The 21,006-nt window shown below is 41.2% G+C and overlaps 1 protein-coding gene across 8 annotated transcripts in view; it reads right to left on the minus strand.

Moving 5' to 3' along the window:
- The window catches only part of LOC100135978 (thyroid hormone receptor beta), a 147,002-nt gene that overhangs the window by 31,870 nt on the left and 94,126 nt on the right, over positions 1 to 21,006 (minus strand). For all 8 annotated transcript variants that reach the window (XM_036953001.2, XM_090208852.1, XM_090208848.1 and 5 more), the window contains exons 4-5: positions 20,497 to 20,564; positions 20,154 to 20,207 (exon numbers count right to left, since the gene is read on the minus strand). In XM_036953001.2, coding sequence (XP_036808896.1) covers positions 20,154 to 20,207; positions 20,497 to 20,503 — 61 coding nt within the window. In that variant the 5' untranslated portion in view covers positions 20,504 to 20,564. The remainder of the gene's footprint in view (positions 1 to 20,153; positions 20,208 to 20,496; positions 20,565 to 21,006) is intronic.

Raw genomic sequence — 21,006 nt, forward strand, 5'->3', positions numbered from 1 at the left:
TGTATAACGCGACTCAGACCAGAACATACCGGACCTATTTTTCTCTCCATATCGCCAGATTTCTACCGCAAGCTCTGGACATTTACACCTGGATCTCGCAACTAGCTAGCTGCTATCTGTGTGACTATTGGCTTACGTCGATCCCAGAGCAAACATCATTTATTCCGGAGCTAGCCAGATGAATAGTTCCATCAGCCACTCCTGAGCTACAATCACCTATCCGGACCCGTTTTACTGCTGATTCGGAGCCCCACCGGGCCTTTATGACTGGACTACCGACGTTATCTGCCGGAGGGAGTTATCCAACTGGCCCCTCCGTCACGAAGTTACCTGAACGCCCATCTGCGGCCCGCTAATCGTTAGCTGTCTTATCGGCTGCTATCTGAATAGGTCTATCGGACAATTTTTTCTTGAGTCACTATAACTATATCTATTTTTCCAATTGGATTGATCTCCTCTACCACACGGTACCCCACTAATCTACCGACGGAAACGCACGAGGTGGCTAAAAACAGACCTCCATCCTCTGCCAGCTTGCTACCGATGGCCCGGCTAGCTGTCTGAATCGCCGTGACCCCAACCAACCTCACTTCTCACTGGACCCTTATGATCACTCGACTAAGCATGGCTCTCCTTAATTTCAAAATGCCTTGTCCATTGCTGTTCTGGTTTTTATTGGCTTATTTCACTGTAGAGCCTCTAGCCCTGCTCATTATACCTTATCCAACCTTTCAGTTCCACCACCCACACATGCAATGAAATCACCTGGTTTCGATGATGTTTCTAGAGACAATGTCTCTCTCATCATCACTCATACCTAGGTTTACCTCCACTGTATTCATATCCAACCATACCTTGGTCTGTACATTATACCTTGAAGCTATTTTTTTGCCCCCAGAAACCTCCTTTTACTCTCTGTTCCGGACGTTCTAGACGACCAATTCTCATAGCTTTTAGCCGTACCCTTATCCTACTCCTCCTCTGTTCCTCTGGTGACGTAGAGGTGAATCCAGGCCCTACAGTGCCTAGCTCCACTCCTATTCCCCAGGCACTCTCTTTTGATGACTTCTGTAACCGTAATAGCCTTGGTTTCATGCATGTTAACATTAGAAACCTCCTCCCTAAGTTTGTTTTATTCACTGCTTTAGAACACTGTGCCAACCCGGATGTTCTAGCGGTGTCTGAATCCTGGCTTAGGAAGACCACCAAAAATTCTGAAATATCCATCCCTTACTACAACATTTTCAGACAAGATAGAACGGCCAAAGGGGGCGGTGTTGCAATCTACTACAAAGATAGCCTGCAGAGTTCTGTCCTACTATCCAGGTCTGTACCCAAACAATTTGAACTTCTACTCTTAAAAATCCACCTCCCTAAAAACAAGTCTCTCACCGTTGACGCCTGCTATAGACCACCCTCTGCCCCCAGCTGTGCTCTGGAAACCATATGTAAACTGATTGCCCCCCATCTATCTTCAGAGCTCGTGCTGCTAAGCGACTAAACTGGAACATACTTAACACCCCAGCCATCCTACAATCTAAGCTTGATGCCCTCAATCTCACACAAATTATCAATGAACCTACCAGGTACCACCCCAAAGCCGTAAACACGGGCACCCTCATAGATATCATCCTTACCATCTTGCCCTCTAAATACACCTTTGCTGTTTCCAACCAAGATCTCAGCAATCACTGCCTCATGGCCTGCATCCGTAATGGGTCAGCGGTCAAACGACCTCCACTCATCACTGTCAAACGCTCCCTGAAACACTTCAGCGAGCAGGCCTTTCTAATCGACCTGGCCGGGGTATCCTGGAAGGATATTGATCTCATCCCGTCAGTAGAGGATGCCTGGTTAATTTTTTTTAAATGCCTTCCTCACCATCTTAAATACGCATTCCCCATTCAAAAAATTTAGAACCAGGAACAGATATAGCCCTTGGTTCTCTCCAGACCAGACTGCCCTTAACCAACACAAAAACATCCTATGGCGTTCTGCATTAGCATCGAACAACCCCCGTGATATGCAACTTTTCAGGGAAGCTAGAAACCAATATACACCCTATATACCCTTTCTTTCTAAAATTATCTGCCGAAATGGTATATACACCCTATATACACCCTATATACCCTTTCTTTCTAAAATTATCTGCCGAAATGGTATATACACCCTATATACACCCTATATACCCTTTCTTTCTAAAATTATCTGCCGAAATGGTATATACACCCTATATACACCCTATATACCCTTTCTTTCTAAAATTATCTGCCGAAATGGTATATACACCCTATATACACCCTATATACCCTTTCTTTCTAAAATTATCTGCCGAAATGGTTGCAACCCCTATTACTAGCCTGTTCAACCTCTCTTTCTTGTCGTCTGAGATTCCCAATGATTGGAAAGCAGCTGCAGTCATCCCCCTCTTCAAATGGGGGGACACTCTTGACCCAAACTGCTACAGACCTATATCTATCCTACCCTGCCTTTCTAAGGTCTTCGAAAGCCAAGTCAACAAACAGATTACCAACCATTTCGAATCCCACCATACCTTCTCCGCTATGCAATCTGGTTTCAGAGCCGGTCATTGGTGCACCTCAGCCACACTCAAGGTCCTAAACAATATCTTAACCGCCATCGATAAGAAACAATACTGTGCAGCCGTATTCATTGACCTGGCCAAGGCCTGTCAATCACCACATCATCACCGGGAGACTCGATAGCCTTGGTTTCTCAAATGATTGCCTCGCCAACTACTTATCTGATAGAGTTCAGTGTGTCAAATCGGAGGGCCTGTTGTCCGGGCCTCTGGCAGTCTCTATGGGGCTGCCACAGGGTTCAATTCTTGGACCGACTCCTTCTCTGTATACATCAATGATGTCGCTCTTGCTGCTGGTGAGTCTCTGATCCACCTCTACGCAGACGACACCATTCTGTATACTTCTGGACCTTTTTTGGACACTGTGTTAGCAACCCTCCAGACAAGCTTTAATGCCATTCAACTCTCCATCCATGAACTCCAATTGCTCTTAAATACAAGTAAAACTAAATGCATGCTCTTCAACCGATCGCTGCCTGCACCTGCCCGTCTGTCCAACATCACTACTCTGGACGATTCTGACTTAGAATATGTGGACAACTACAAATACCTAGGTGTCTGGTTAGACTGTAAACTCTCCTTCCAGACTCACATCAAACATCTCCAATCCAAAGTTAAATCTAGAATTTGCTTCCTATTTCGCAACAAAGCATCCTTCACTCATGCTGCCAAACATACCCTTGTAAAACTGACCATCCTACCGATCCTCGACTTCGGCGATGTCATTTACAAAATAGCCTCCAATACCCTACTCAATTAATTGGATGCAGTCTATCACAGTGCCATCCGTTTTGTCACCAAAGCCCTATATACTACACACCACTGTGACCTGTACGCTCTCGTTGGCTGGCCCTCACTTCATACTCGTTGCCAAACCCACTGGCTCCAGGTCATCTACAAGACCCTGCTAGGTAAAGTCCCCCCTTATCTCAGCTCGATGGTCACCATAGCATCACCCACCTGTAGCACGCGCTCCAGCAGATATATCTCTCTGGTCACCCCCAAAACCAATTCTTCCTTTGGCCACCTCTCCTTCCAGTTCTCTGCTGCCAATGACTGGAACGAACTACAAAAATCTCTGAAACTGGAAACACTTATCTCCCTCACTAGCTTTAAGCACCAGCTGTCAGAGCAGCACACACACTACTGCACCTGTACATAGCCCATCTATAAAATTAGCCCAAACAACTACCTCTCCCCCTACTGTATTTATTTATTTTGCTCCTTTGCACCCCATTATTTCTATCTCTACTTTAGACATTCTTCCACTGCAAATCTTCCACTGCAAATTCCAGTGTTTTACTTGCTATATGGTATTTACTTCGCCACCATGGCCTTTTTTTGCCTTTACCTCCCTTATCTCACCTCATTTGCTCACATTGTATATAGACTTATTTTTCTACTGTATTATTGACTGTATGTTTGTTTTACTCCATGTGTAACTCTGTGTTGTTGTATGTGTCGAGCTGCTTTGCTTCATCTTGGCCAGGTCGCAATTGTAAATGAGAACTTGTTTTCAAATTGGTTAAATAAAGGTGAAAAATATAAAAAAATAAAATTATGAGTTATTGTTTGTAGATTGATGAGGAAAATATGTAATTTAATCGATCTTAGAATAAGGCTGTAACGTAATAAAATTTGGAAAAGGAGAAAGGTCTGAAAACATTCCGAGGGCACTGTAAATGTAGATTAATCATGCCATAAATGCACACATAGTGGGGCAAAAAAGTATTTAGTCAGCCACCAATTGTGCAAGTTCTCCCACTTAAAAAGATGGGAGAGGCCTGTAATTTTCATCATAGGTACACTTCAACTATGACAGACAAAATGAGAAAAAATAATCCAGAAAATCACATTGTAGGATTTTTAATGAATTTATTTGCAAATTATGGTGGAAAATAAGAAACAAGCACGATTTCTAGCTCTCACAGACCTGTAACTTCTTCTTTAAGAGGCTCCTCTGTCCTCCACTCGTTACCTGTATTAATGGCACCTGTTTGAACTTGTTATCAGTATAAAAGACACCTTTACACAACCTCAAACAGTCACACTACAAACTCCACTATGGCCAAGACCAAAGAGCTGTCAAAGGACACCAGAAACAAAATTGTAGACCTGCACCAGGCTGGGAAGACTGAATCTGCAATATGTAAGCAGCTTGGTTTGAAGAAATCAATTTTGGGAGCAATTATTAGGAAATGGAAGACATACAAGACCACTGATAATCTCCCTCGATCTGGGGCTCCACGCAAGATTTCACCCCGTGGGGTCAAAATGATCACAAGAACGGTGAGCAAAAATCCCAGAACCCCACGGGGGGACCTAGTGAATGACCTGCAGAGAGCTGGGACCAAAGTAACAAAGCCTACCATCAGTAACACACTACGCCGCCAGGGACTCAAATCCTGCAGTGCCAGAAGTGTCCCTCTGCTTAAGCCAGTACATGTCCAGGCCCGTCTGAAGTTTGCTAGAGAGCATTTGGATGATCCAGAAGAAGATTGGGAGAATGTCATATGGTCAGATGAAACCAAAATATAACTTTTTGGTAAAAACTCAACTCGTCGTATTTGGAGGACAAAGAATGCTGAGTTGCATCCAAAGAACACCATACCTACTGTGAAGCATGAGGGTGGAAACATCATGCTTTGGGGCTGTTTTTCTGCAAAGGGACCAGGACGACTGATTCGTGTAAAGGAAAGAATGAATGGGGCCATGTAATCGTGAGATTCTGAGTGAAAACCTCCTTCCATCATCAAAGGCATTGAAGATGAAACCTGGCTGGGTCTTTCAGCATGGCAATGATCCCAAACACACTGCCCGGGCAACAAAGGAGTGGCTTCGTAAGAAGCATTTCAAGGTCCTGGAGTGGCCTAGCCAGTCTCCAGATCTCAACCCCATAGAAAATCTTTGTAGGGAGTTGAAAGTCTGTGTTGCCCAGCAACAGCCCCAAAACATCACTGCTCTAGAGGAGATCTGCATGGAGGAATGGGCCAAAATACCAGCAACAGTGTGTGAAAACCTTGTGAAGACTTACAGAAAACGTTTGACCTCTGTCATTGCCAACAAAGGGTATATAACAAAGTATTGAGATAAACTTTTGTTATTGACCAAATACTTATTTTCCACCATAATTTGCAAATAAATTCATAAAAAATCCTACAATGTGAAATTCTGGATTTTTTTTCTCATTTTGTCTGTCATAGTTGAAGTGTATCTATGATGAAAATTACAGGCCTCTCATCTTTTTAAGTGGGAGAACTTGCACAATTGGTGGCTGACTAAATACTTTTTTGCCCCACTGTATATATTGTTTTCCTTCTCTATTTTCAGTACTAGACTAATGGATCCAGAGTTAAATGTGCATATAAGGTGATTCTGAACAATCAATTAATTAATCAATGAAGATGCTGAACAGACGTGTGTTTACAAGACAAAGACCGCACTATAATCACCTAACCACAGTGTATGTGTCCCAAATGGCACCCTATTCCCTTTTTAGTGCACTACTTTTGACCAGAGTACATATAACTTTTGGTTAAACAGTGAACTGTAAAGGGAATAGGGTGTCATTTGGGATGCATCCAGTGGATCCTTCTAAAAAGATCCACGTATCCACGTGACCAGCTATCCTTTTGTGACCAGTGACACACCAACGGAGTTGGGCTCAGACGACTGTGGCTAAGACTGTAACACGATCAACACATAACAGCTGCTAAAAGTAAGGCCCTTTGAGGCAAATCTGCTCCTAAAGAGGCCCTTGATACCAGTTTAACTTTTTGATGAGGTGAAGTCCTCTGTGGCCCTTAATCTCATTTGTGTTTCTTAGAGGACTCGAGACAGAAAATGTCAAGTGTCTATCAGACACTATAAATCCTGTCAATACTCTGCAATCTGTTCTAGATAAGTGTATTATTCTTAGTTTGGGGTGTTTTGTTTCCCTCTTTTTCCATCTGTTTTTTTGTATATAGTGTTACTATTTTTTAATCTAAGGAGTCGATTGGTGTAGAGCTAGAACTTGTTTTTAACCTGACCTACAACCCAAACATTATCAGAATCACCTTTATTCACTAAGTACATTTACACTGAATTTTACATGGGGATATGGTGCTGCTAGCAGTAGACAACATATGGAGACAGAAACAGACAGAGGAATTTACACAAAGTTTACATACATTATATACAAAAAAGTGAATTATAGTTTTACACTGAATTGAAACAGACCATAAACACACTTCACACCAATCAACTTGTTTATTTTGGGATTGCATACTTTCTGGACCAAAATTGCCATGTATATAACATAATCATTAATGATATAACTCTTACAGAAATAGAAAAAGAGTCACGTCTATATTCTGTTATTGTTTGCCTGAGATGTCATCAAACATGAATTCAAATTAAACCAAAACTTTTAAACCCAATTATTGATTTGTGGTTGAAATCAGGGGGGAAATTAGACCAAAGCTATGTACATTACTCACTTTTCACAAATTCAACCAACAATTAACATTAATGCAACGTTATTATGTTGATAAAGATTCATTTTTTAATGTGGAAACTATGTTGACTCAATACATTTTCTCCCCATAATGTTTCAATAGTAATGACTCTAGACAGATCCTTCAGGATTGGCTGATCAAATAAAAGGTTCATTCATTAGTTCCTTTGGTCTACTGGGTTGCACCACCATGAAATTCACATCTTAAACTGGCCCTAAGTAACTGTTACTGAGTATTAACGTTTCAGAGAGCAGAGTTTTTTTGTATCCACTCTTCTGATGACATGATTTACTCTACAAACCCTTCAAAGAGGTGCTTACTACTAAAACTCCAAATACCCAACCAGCCACGGTCATTCAACAATCAAATACGGCATTGTAAAAAGGCATCATTTCAACCTTAGATGCCATGCACACACCATAGATGAGTGACTATTTCTTCATAAGCAGCATAAAATCGCTTTTTCACTCAATTGAAATCTCTCCTGAATTTAAAATAATAAATAAAACAATGTATATATATATATATATATATATCTCACTCGAAACATAAACGCTGATATCTACTCAAAACTCACCCAAAGCATGGGAGCATTTGAGGAGCACGACTGGTTGCTCCTCCAGACACAGTCATTGCCAGGCTTGAACCGTTAACTGGTCCACGGAGGTGAGGTGACCGTTTTTCCGAAATAAGCATTTCGGTTCATATGCTATTTCCGAGGTCTCACAGAAAGGTCAGTGGATCTATAGGTATGAGTATATACAGTATATTCTCTTGGTGGTAATGCCCCACGGCCCAACCTTGGTTGTCCAGTCCATCCAGGTTCTCAGCAACAACATTCCCGGGAGAGTCTTCAACCTCGTTCCTCAGCACCTGTCGATACTGGAAGCCGAAGCAGGCTTGTCCCTAATATATTCCCTCCCTGATCGATCACTTGAGGTCTCAGAGGGTTCAAAGCTGGTCAAGAACAATTTTCAGATGGCAGGCTTCAGTCTTGCAAGGATAGGGCCTGGTTTGACATGTTATCCTGAGCCAGATGTCCCCGTCCAACACCGTGTTACCTGAGGAGGACACCAGGCTAACACCAGGCCCCTGGACAACCTCCCCTCACAAGGATGGGGTGAACCCAGGCAAACTATTGGAGAGGCCCAATGATTCTCAATTAACACACCAGTGTTCACCCCAAAGTGAGTGAGTCAAAAGTATATTAGGTTTATCACTCTACTAGCTCACAGGTGTCAAGGGGGTTAACATCCAATAACAATATTATTTTCCTGGGGGTTTCTTCTTGCTGTTTTGTACCACTAATGACACTTTTATATTTTCTGGTACTAAACTAAACATATATTTATACACTTCCATCAATAGTGCTAGCTAATGTGTTAATTTGAAGTTCCATCGTTTTTCAAAAGTTATCTATGAAGTAATTTGTGCCACAACAGTCCACAGTGCTGCCTGATCATACCTCCTACTACTACTTGATCTACTACTACATCTACTACTACTACTACATCTACTTCTACATCTACTACTACTACTACATCTACTTCTACATCTACTACTACTACATCTACTACTACTACTAAATCTACTACTACTACATCTACTTCTACTAAATCTACTACTACATCTACTACTGCTAATAAATCTACTACTACTAAATCTACTACATCTACAACTACTAAATCTACTACTACTAAATCATCTACTACTACATCTACTACTACTACTACTACTAAATCTACTACTACTAAATCTACTACATCTAATACTACTACTACTACTACCTCATCTACTACTACTACTACTACATCTACTACTACTAAATTTACTACTAAATCTACTACTACTACATCTACTACTACTACTACTACTACTACTACATCTACTACTAATACACCTACGACTACTAAATCTACTACTACTACTACTACATCTACTACTACTACATCTACTACTACTACATCTACTTCTAAATCTACTACTACATCTACTACTACTACATCTATTACTACTACTACATCATCTACTACTATTAAATCTACTACTACTACATCTACTACTGCATCCACTAGTACTACTACTACTACTACATATACTACTACATCTACTACTACTACTACATCTACTACTATTAAATCTACTACTACTACATCTACTACTACTACTACTACATCTCCTACTACTACTACATCTACTACATCTACTACTACTACTACTACTACTACTAAATCTACTACTACTACATCTACTACTACATCTAATACTACTACTACTACATCTACTACTACTACTACATCTACTACTACTACTATATCTACTATTACTAAATCTATTACTACATCTACTACTACTACTACTACATCTACTACTAATACACCTACCACTACTACACCTACTACCACTACTACACCTACTACTACTACTACATCATCTACTACTACTAAATCTACTTCTACATCTACTACTAATACTACACCTACCACTACTACATCTACTACTACTACATCTACTACTAATACACCTACCACTACTACACCTACTACCACTACTACACCTACTACTACTACTACATCATCTACTACTACTAAATCTACTTCTACATCTACTACTAATACTACACCTACCACTACTACATCTACTACTACTACTACATCTACTACTACTACATCTACTACTAATACACCTACCACTACTACACCTACTACTACTACATCTACTACTACTACTACATCTACTTCTACATCTACTACTACTACATATACTACATCTACTACTACTACTACTACATCTACTACTACTAAATCTACTACTACTATATCTACTACTACATCTAATACTACTACTACTACATCTACTACTACTACTACATCTACTACTACTACTACTACATCTACTACTACTACTATATCTACTACTACTAAATCTACTACTACATCTACTACTACTACTACATCTACTACTAATACACCTACCACTACTACACCTACTACCACTACTACACCTACTACTACTACTACATCATCTACTACTACTAAATCTACTTCTACATCTACTACTAATACTACACCTACCACTACTACATCTACTACTACTAATACTACATCTACTACTACTACATCTACTACTACTACATCTACTACTAATACACCTACCACTACTACACCTACTACCACTACTACACCTACTACTACTACTACTACATCATCTACTACTACTAAATCTACTTCTACATCTACTACTAATACTACACCTACCACTACTACATCTACTACTACTACTACATCTACTACTACTACATCTACTACTACTACATCTACTACTACTACATCTACTACATCTACTACTACTACTACTAAATATACTACTATTAAATCTACTACTACTACATCTACTACTACATCTAATACTACTACTACTACTACATCTACTACTATTAAATCTACTACTACCTCATCTACATCTACTACTACTACTAAATCTACTACATCTACTACTACTACTACATCTACTACTAATACACCTACAACTACTACACCTACTACTACTAAATCTACTACTACTACATCTACTACTACTACTACACCTACAACTACTACACCTACCACTACTACATCTACTACTACTACTACTACTACTACTACTACTACTACTACTACTACTACTACTACATCTACTCGTACTAAATCTACTACATCTACTACTACTAGATCTACTACTACTACTACTACACCTACATCTACTACTACTAAATCTACATCTACATCTACTACTACTAGATCTACTACTACTACTACTACTACTACACCTACATCTACTACTACTAAATCTACATCTACTACTACTAGATCTACTACTACTACATCTACTACTACTACATCTACTACTACTAGATCAACTACTACTAGATCTACTACTACATCTACTACTACTGCATCTACTACTACTAGATCTACTACTACTGCATCTACTACTACATCTACTAATACTACTACATCTACACCTACCACTACTACATCTACTACTACTACTACTACTACTACTACTACTACTACATCTACTCATACTAAATCTACTACATCTACTACTACTAGATCTACTACTACTACTACTACACCTACATCTACTACTACTAAATCTACATCTACATCTACTACTACTAGATCTACTACTACTACATCTACTACTACTACATCTACTACTACTACATCTACTACTACTAGATCAACTACTACTAGATCTACTACTACTACATCTACTACTACTGCATCTACTACTACTAGATCTACTACTACTACATATATTACTACTACATCTACTACTACATCTACTACTACTGCATCTCCTACTTCTACATCTACTACTACTAGATCTACTACTACTACATATATTACTACTACATCTACTACTACTACTACATCTACTACTACTGCATCTCCTACTTCTACATCTACTACTACTAGATCTACTACTACTACTACTACTACTACTAGATAAGTTTTCAGTTGTAAATGTCCGCACATTATCAACGTGCTCACAGGAGAAGCCTTCTCAGAACAGGACTTATGTTGTTTGGGTGAATCTTAGGCCATGGGGTCATGAGTGTCATAGTTAATGACAAGCAGATGCTCGTAGTCAATACTGCTAACTAGTCAGGCCCAAATCACCCAACGTGTCGGAAACCGATTGAGTAGCTCAATAAAGTCACTAAGAAAGGTTAAATATGCTATTATCTGGTTCATTGTCTTGTATAGATGTTTGGACTAAAATGCCAAAGTTAGAGGTTGGTGACAGTGGCCAGGTAACCAAAACCAAAGCATGGATTGAAGTCTTTTCTCATCCACAGACTGCTTACAGGGTAAGAAAACACATTTTTCTAATTTGGGTGACCTGTCCCTTACACTGTCCGTGAATGTGTGTTAATACGTGCTAATGATAATCTGACATCTGTACACCAAATGGACAACAAAACAACAGCAGAATGAGCTGACGCAGTTGAATGAGACAGCATGAGTCATCACGACCAGCTGGGAAAACTTTAATTTTGGAGATAAATGAATCTGAATCCAGTCTCTTCCTCACCCCCCCTTCTCCTGTTCGTTACTGTTAATCACCTATCAAGATGTACTGTATGAAGCAATGACTCAATGACGCAATTAGTGCCTCTAATGACACCCAATGCACTCATTTGACCAGATCTCCATTGGGCTCTGGTCCTTCACTGTCATTTGGGACGCAGTAAATGACTAAGTGAAGCCTTGACAGAATTATCTGGGGGAAAGATCTGGCATATAAGGACAAAGACGTTAGGGAAAAAGTCTAAATGATAAGCCCTTGAACAACCATGAAGGGTTGATACTATAACTATACATATATTATAAGTAACATATCATTCTGTGACCACACGTGTCAGAGGAGAACAGTAAGGTCACTGTTAACGAGAGGACAAAAGCGGAAGAATATGCCAACGATTTGGTGTCATGCGTAACAAACCTTCCTCCAAATGAACCGTTCCTCAGAGGGCTACTAACTAACCCTCCGGTGACCGGACTCATCAAATCATATGCATCACAGTCACTCTGATGCCTGAATGGACACACACACACACACACACACACAAATGTCCCTTAAACACCTCACCAGATCAATATAAAAAGATTCACGTTGTTGACTACTTTGAGCACCTAAACTACCAGAAGTCAATCAGTTATTTTCAAAGGAAGAAGGAGACATGAAGAGATATTGTGCAATCTGTTGGAGGGAATTGTAAAAAAAATATTTTTGGAAATAATCAGTGACATTGCCTTTGTGATAACCAATCAGTGGAAGCTCTAGCTCTAGACATTGTGCAATCTGTTGGAGAGTTAAGAATTGTAAAAACAATCTTTATGGAAATGATCAGTGACATTGCCTTTGTGATAACCAATCAGTGGAAGCTCTAGCTCTAGACATTGTGCAATCTGTTGGAGAGTTAAGAATTGTAAAAACAATCTTTATGGAAATGATCAGTGACATTGCCTTTGTGATAACCAATCAGTGGAAGCTCTAGACATTGTGCAATCTGTTGGAGAGTTAAGAATTGTAAAAACAATCTTTATGGAAATGATCAGTGACATTGCCTTTGTGATAACCAATCAGTGGAAGCTCTAGACATTGTGCAATCTGTTGGAGAGTTAAGAATTGTAAAAACAATCTTTATGGAAATGATCAGTGACATTGCCTTTGTGATAACCAATCAGTGGAAGCTCTAGCTCTAGACATTGTGCAATCTGTTGGAGAGTTAAGAATTGTAAAAACAATCTTTATGGAAATGATCAGTGACATTGCCTTTGTGATAACCAATCAGTGGAAGCTCTAGCTCTAGACATTGTGCAATCTGTTGGAGAGTTAAGAATTGTAAAAACAATCTTTATGGAAATGATCAGTGACATTGCCTTTGTGATAACCAATCAGTGGAAGCTCTAGCTCTAGACATTGTGCAATCTGTTGGAGAGTTAAGAATTGTAAAAACAATCTTTATGGAAATGATCAGTGACATTGCCTTTGTGATAACCAATCAGTGGAAGCTCTAGACATTGTGCAATCTGTTGGAGAGTTAAGAATTGAAAAAACAATCTTTATGGAAATGATCAGTGACATTGCCTTTGTGAAAACCAATCAGTGGAAGCTCTAGCTAGCCAACTTTGACACAGTGCTGGATAGGCTTCCACCTAAAGTGCTGTTTTGCATGCTGTTGGGAAGATCATCTGACCAAAACCTCAGGAACTCCAACACCTATACACACTTCATACAGATGATGAAAATGAAACGGCTACAGGCTGGTGTGGAGTAGCTGTCTGCTCAGAACCAGCCTGGCACAGTGAGAATGGCATGACACACAAACATACACGCACGCACAAACTACTGTCCTGTCCTTAGATGCACTGGTGGCCTGAATGAGGCTGATACTACTGCCGGGCATGACATTTGAATATAAACAAGCAGGCCTAGTGTGTGTGAATGTGTGTGTGTGTGTGTGTGAGTGTGTGTGTGTGTGTGTGTGTGTGTGTGTGTGTGTGTGTGTGTGTGTGTGTGTGTGTGTGTGTGTGTGTGTGTGTGTGTGTGTGTGTGTGTGTGTGTGTGTGTGTGTGTGTGTGTGTGTGCATGTGTGAGCGTGTGTGAGAGAGAGAGAGAGAGAGAGAGACAGAGGAGAGAAAGAGGGCGACAGAGAGGAAGGAGAAAGAGATGGAGAGAGAGAGAAGGAGGAACAGACAGACAGACATTTAGAAGGCTTCAGTTAGAGCTACAGAACAGAGAGACAGACAGACAGAGCCACAGTTGGCATGTTGTGTCCCGCATCCATCTGGATGTGAGACAGAGAACTGAATTATTCAAAACAGAACCTAAAAATGGAGCACTAAAGGAGGGGAGTGTGTGTATGTGTGTCTATGAACGGTTCCACCAGCCAATACATTACATACACTATATGTTGACTCCTGTAGTTGAACAGCTCCCTTTGCTGCTATAACAGCCTCCACTCTTCTGGGAAGGCTTTCCACTAGATGTTGGAACACTAAAAACGGGGACACTTCCTTTCAGCCACAAGAGCATTAGTGATATCTGGCACTGATGTTGGGCGATTTGGCCTGGCTCGCAGCCGGCGTTCCAATTCATCCCAAAGTTGTTCAATAGGGTTAAGGTCATGGTTCTGTGCAGGCCAGTCAAATTCTTCCACACCCATCTCGACATACCATTTCTGTATGGACCTCACTTTGTGCACGGGGGCATTGTCATGCTGAAACATAAAAAGGCTATCCCCAAACTGCCACAAAGTTAGAAGCACATAATCATATAGAATGTCATTGTATGCCGTAGCATTAAGATTTGCCTTCACTGGAACTAAGGGGCCTAGTCCGAACCATGAAAAACAGCCCCATGCCTTTATTCCTCATCCACCAAACTTTACAGTTGTCACTTTACATTCGGGCAGGTAGCGTTCTCCTGGCATCCGCAGAAATGTGACGAACTGACTTGTTGGAAAGGCGACATCCTATGACGGTGCCAAGCTGAAAGTCACTGAGCTCTTCAGTACGGGCCATTCTTTGTTTGCATCGCTGTGTGCTCGATTGCATGGCTGTGTGCTCGATTTTATACACCTGTCAGCAACGGGTGTGGCTGAAATAGCCGAATCCACTCATTTGTAGGTCTAATTATAACCTAACACAGTGGTGCTATGAATCTACTGGTTTACAGGCCACATCAGGCCTGCAAGTCACATTATGCTGGCTTGCAAAGTGATGTGTAATTCCTATTAGAATCCAGCCAGAGTTAGGATATCCAAAAAGTGGAATTGTTAATCACCTGCAACATGCATTCAGAATGAATGCTAGGGTAGGGAAGATGAGAAACTGAGACTACCTCAATCATCTAAACTTGCAGTCAATGCAATTACTAACAGAACAGATTAATTTAAAAACTGTATGTCATGTATCTTAATATGAATCAACCAAGCAATGTACATGCAAAAACACAGATATTACAGTAAAACAAACAATTCTAAAACGCTTCCTGCAATAAAGCATGATGGGAAATATTATATATGGTTCTATATAGAACCCCTTTTGCCTTAGAATGGCGCTGGAGAGGACGGCTGACGTTTTACGTGCTCCTAACCAACAGTGCTATTTTGTTAGTTTTTTTGTGTTGTTTGTAACTTGTTTTTTAACTTATTTTGTACATAATGTTGCTGCTACCGTCTCTTATGACAGAAAATACGTTTTGGACATCAGAACAGCGATTACTCCCCATGAACTGGTAGAAGCTTTTTCCTTTAACGAGTCGGATGTGAAGTATATTCCTGGCAACAGGCCCAAATCCCCGTCATCTGCCTTCTGAGAATTCATAGGTGAGCGAGCAAAACCCCACGGCCATCCGTTCTATTGGCAATCATTGGAAAACAAAATCGATTACATTAAATCGGGACATTTAAAACTGTAATATCTTCTGTTTCGCTGAGTCGGGGCTGAACGACGACATGAACATCATACATCTGGTGGGTTATACACTGTATCGACAGGATAGAACAGCAGCCTCTGGTAAGACAAGGGGTGAGGGTCTATGTATATTTGTAAACAACAGCTGGTGCACAATATCTAATTTGCATACTTTCCCAACAGATCCACAGATGGTGCAATCTCTACTGCGCTCCACACTGCCCTTTCCCACCTGAACAAAAGGAACACCTATGTGAGAATGCTATTAATTGACTACAGCTCAGCATTCAACACCATAATGCCCTCAAAGCTCATCACTAAGGTAAGGACCCTGGGACTAAACACCTCCCTCTGCAACTGGATTCTGGACTTTGTGACGGGCCACCCCCAGGTGGTAAGGGTTGGTAGCAACACATCCGCCATGTTGATCCTCAACACGGGGGCCCCTCAGGGGTGCGTGCTCAGTCCCTCCTGTACTCCCTGTTCACCCACGACTACATGGCCAGGCACAACTCCAACACCATCAAGTTTGCAGACGACACAATAGCGGTAGGCCTGATTACCGACAACGAAGAGACAGACTATAAGGAGGAGGTCAGAGTCCTGGCCGTGTGGTGCCAGGACAACAACCTCTCCCTCAACGTGATCAAGACAAAGGAGATGATTGTGGACTACAGGAAACGGAGAACCGAGCACTCCCCCATTCTCATCGACGGGGATGTAGTGGAGCAGGTTGAGAGCATCAAGTTCTTTGGTGTCCACATCACCAACAAACGAACATGGTCCAAGCACACCAAGACAGTTTTGAAGAGAGGACGACAAAACATATTCCCCCTCAGCAGACTGAAAAGATTAGCCTGGGTCATCAAATCCTCAAAAGGTTCTACAGCTGCACCATCGAGAGCATCTTGACTGGTTGCATCACTGCCTGGTATGGCAACTGCTCGGCCTCCGACCGCAAGACACTACAGAGGGTAGTGTGTACGGCACAGTACATCACTGGGGCCAAGCTTCCTGCCATCCAGGACCTCTATACCAGGCGGTGTCAGAGGAAGGCTCAAAAAATTGTCAAAGACACCAGCCACCCTAGTCACAGACTGTTCTCTCTGCTACCGCATAGCAAGCGGTACCGGAGCGCCAAGTCTAGGTCAAAGAGGCTTCTAAAGTAGCTTCTACCCCAAGCCATAAGACTCCTGAACATCTAATAAAATGGCTACCCAGACTATTTGCATTGTACCCCCCTCTTTTACACTGCTGCTACTCTCTGTGATTATCTATGCATAGTCACTTTAATAACTCTATCTACATGTACATACATATTACCTCAATTACCTCGACTAACTGGTGCCCCCGCACATTGACTCTGTACTGGTACAGGTAGTTTTTTTTACATGTATTTATTTATTTTTGAAGTGTTTAAATGTATTGTTGGTTAGAGCTTGTGAGTAAGCATTTCACTGTAAGGTTGTATTCGGCGCACGTGACAAATACCCTTTCTTCCATAAACAGTTCTTAGGATGTTAAAGGTTCTAGGTATCTAGTTAGAACCCTTTGCCTCACAAAGAACCCGTCTTCCAAAAATGGTCGTTCTGATCAAAACAGTTCTTGGTAGAACCCTATCCCTCCGCAAATAACCCATTTGGAACCCTTTTTTCTAAGAGTGTAAAATGCATTGTGTAGAAGACAGAACCACAGAATTAGACTACTTTACTTCAGAAGTACCTTGCAAAAGTATTCATCCCCCTTGGCATTTTTCCTATTTTGTTGCATTACAACCTATAATTTAAATAGATTTTTTATTTGGATTTCATGTAATTGAAATACACAAAATAGTCCAAATTGGTGAAGTGAAATGAAAAAAATTACTTGTTAAAAAAAATGATACAAAATAAAAAACGTAAGTGGTGTGCATATGTATTCACCCCCTTTGGTATGAAGACCCTAAATAAGATCTGGTGCAACCAATTACCTTCAGAAATTGCTGCAAAAGGTGGGTTAGAGCGTTGGGCTAGTATCCAAAAGGTTGCATGTTCGAATCCCCGAGCTGACAAGGTACAAATCTGTCATTCTGCCCCTGAACAAGGCAGTTAACCCACTGTTCCTAGGCCGTCATTGAAAATAAGAATTTGTTAAATTAACATTTAAACACATAATTACTTTGGGGGATGAATATCTATGTACGCCCAAGTTTTCTGTTTTTGTTTTTTTGTTTGTTTGTTTCACAAATGTTGCATGTTGTGTAAATCGAATGATACAAACCCCTCAAAATCTATTTTAATTCCAGGTTGTAAGGCAACAAAATAGGAAAAATGCCAAGGGGGATGAATACTTTCGCAAGCCACTGTTTGTTACCAGTAGCAAAATTTGTGACACGTGAATGTCTTTGACCTCATCAAGCACACTAATCCTCTGCCAGGTAACACTAACACACATGTAACCTGTATGGCACATGTAAGGCTCTGACTAAGGCCTTGAGGCTACAACATTGGCACAAAAAAAAACGCATATGTGATCCTTTGCAAGCACAGGGTGCGGAGGAGCTTCTCCTCTTTAAACAGTGACAGAGAGGACCCAACCAAACCCTGTCGGTTTCCATATTCAGCCTGGACATCTAGATGTGAATAAAACACAGACACAAAGAGTAGCCAGCTGGTATGACATGACGCTATCTCCCTCAGACATGACTATTTACTTCAGATCTCTGTCAGTAAGGCCAGTAGACACACACAGCTTTCCGAGAATGAAAGGGAAGATCAGGGTGTATCTGACACGGGGAAATGATTTCATAATTGGATCTCTAATTCATATGTAATTTGCTACAACGAGGTTTAGAATATCCCTGAAGTTCTGCCTGTTCCTTCTACCTTAATTGTATGAAATATACATGTGTTGGCCCATTAGATAATATGGAGTTCAATAGGGTCAGATACCTGTCAATGGTACATGTAATTCTCCAACGACAAACGATATTCTGAGTGCAGTGTTTCTTCACTCTGTTGCTCGACTACCCCCAATGTAAGACGTTGGTCCCCTTAAGGCGTTTGCATGCTTCCCATCCGAAGCAGTTTGGAAGAGTTTGTGCATATATTATGATGACATTTTGTGGAGGTTTTTATTTATTTTGGACTTCAGTAAGGGTTTTGTTGGCAGTTCGGGCACACAACTTTTTTTCCAGAGGCCAGCCAAAGTCTACGCCCCTTCGTCCGTAACTGGTCAACTGTAGGGATTTTTCAATAAAGTCTTTGTTGTCATTCAGTGAGATGACTCATTTTCATGCAAACTGCACCAAACATCTTAGTTAGATATAAAATTGCACAACTAAGATCTCCTTAGCAAAAACGTGAACATTTATGACAGATTTCTCAAGCCATTTCAGATGAATTATAAGAAACATAATCTCAATGGACAAATGGACAAATGGTACTAGAGCTGCTTTTTCTTGTTTTTCCAGCGAAGGTATTTTAAGGGAGTATGTGAGCACACTCGTTTGGTTCGCCTAGCCAACTTCGGCTCGCCGCCAGCCGAACTGAATGAAGCAGGCTGACAACTTTAGCCCCATCACAAACAAATGCATAATGTGGAGGATACCAGATGCCTGAGACAAGAAACACTACTTTAGTGTAACCCCACAAACCAGACAAACAGATTAAAATAAAGAAGAATGAGGATGAGGAATAGAACTCTACCATGTAGATACTGTAGATAGACATATATAATAGTTGAGTGGGAGGAATAGAACTGTACCATGTAGATACTGTAGATAGACATATATAATAGTTGAGAGGGAGGAATAGAACTGTACCATGTAGATACTATAGATAGACATATATAATAGTTGAGAGGGAGGAATAGAACTGTACCATGTAGATACTGTAGATAGACAGATATAATAGTATAGAACTGTACCATGTAGATACTGTAGATAGATAGATATAATAGTTGAGTGGGAGGAATAGAACTGTACCATGTAGATACTGTAGATAGACATATATAATAGTTGAGAGGGAGGAATAGAAATGTACCATGTAGATACTGTAGATAGACATATATAATAGTTGAGAGAGAGGAATAGAACTGTACCATTTTGCATGGCCTCATGTTTCCAGCGGGGGGTGGTGCATTTGTCTCCTTGCTCTAGAAACAAGAAGCATAAAGTATTTAGAAACAGATACAGATGCAGTCTCTTTTTGTGAGGTCACAGCACAACACAGATGGCCACACTCGTCTGGATCAAAAGCCCTGATGAGGATACAAAAATAAATCTTCTTCAATTGAATGAGGTAAATAAAAAAATCCCCCAGGGATTTTGACCCAGGCAAGTGCAGCATTCTGTTCTGTGCTGTGACATGCGCCCCCCAAAAAGACTGTTCCTGTAGAGATTAAATAGGCATTTGAATACTTCAATGTATTTTAAAGGTGTTACCTGACATGCTGCTGGGCTTCAGGGCCTAGACACCATTCTCATACCCTCCCCTGCCTTCTGATACTGGGCTGGAGGGAGATAGAGCTGGAGGTTACTTGGCTGGAGGGCGATAGAGTTGGAGGTTACTGGGCTGGAGGGCGATAGAGCTGGAGGTTATTGGGCTGGAGGGGGATAGAGCTGGAGGTTACTGGGCTGGAGGGCGATAGAGCTGGAGGTTACTGGGCTGGAGGGGGATAGAGCTGGAGGATATTGGGCTGGAGAGCGATAGAGCTGGAGGTTGCTGGGCTGGAGGGGGATAGAGCTGGAGGATACTGGGCTGGAGGGGGATAGAGCTGGAGGATACTGGGCTGGAGGGGGATAGAGCTGGAGGATAATGGGCTGGAGGGCGATAGAGACTGGAGGATACTGGGCTGGAGGGCAACAGAGCTGGAGGTTACTGGGCTGGAGGGGGATAGAGCTGGAGGATAATGGGCTGGAGGGCGATAGAGCTGGAGGATACTGGGCTGGGGG

The sequence above is a fragment of the Oncorhynchus mykiss genome, chromosome 18 (assembly GCF_057628025.1).
Source record: "Oncorhynchus mykiss isolate SJ-2025 chromosome 18, ASM5762802v1, whole genome shotgun sequence".
In the NCBI taxonomy this organism is placed as follows: Eukaryota; Metazoa; Chordata; class Actinopteri; order Salmoniformes; family Salmonidae; genus Oncorhynchus; species Oncorhynchus mykiss.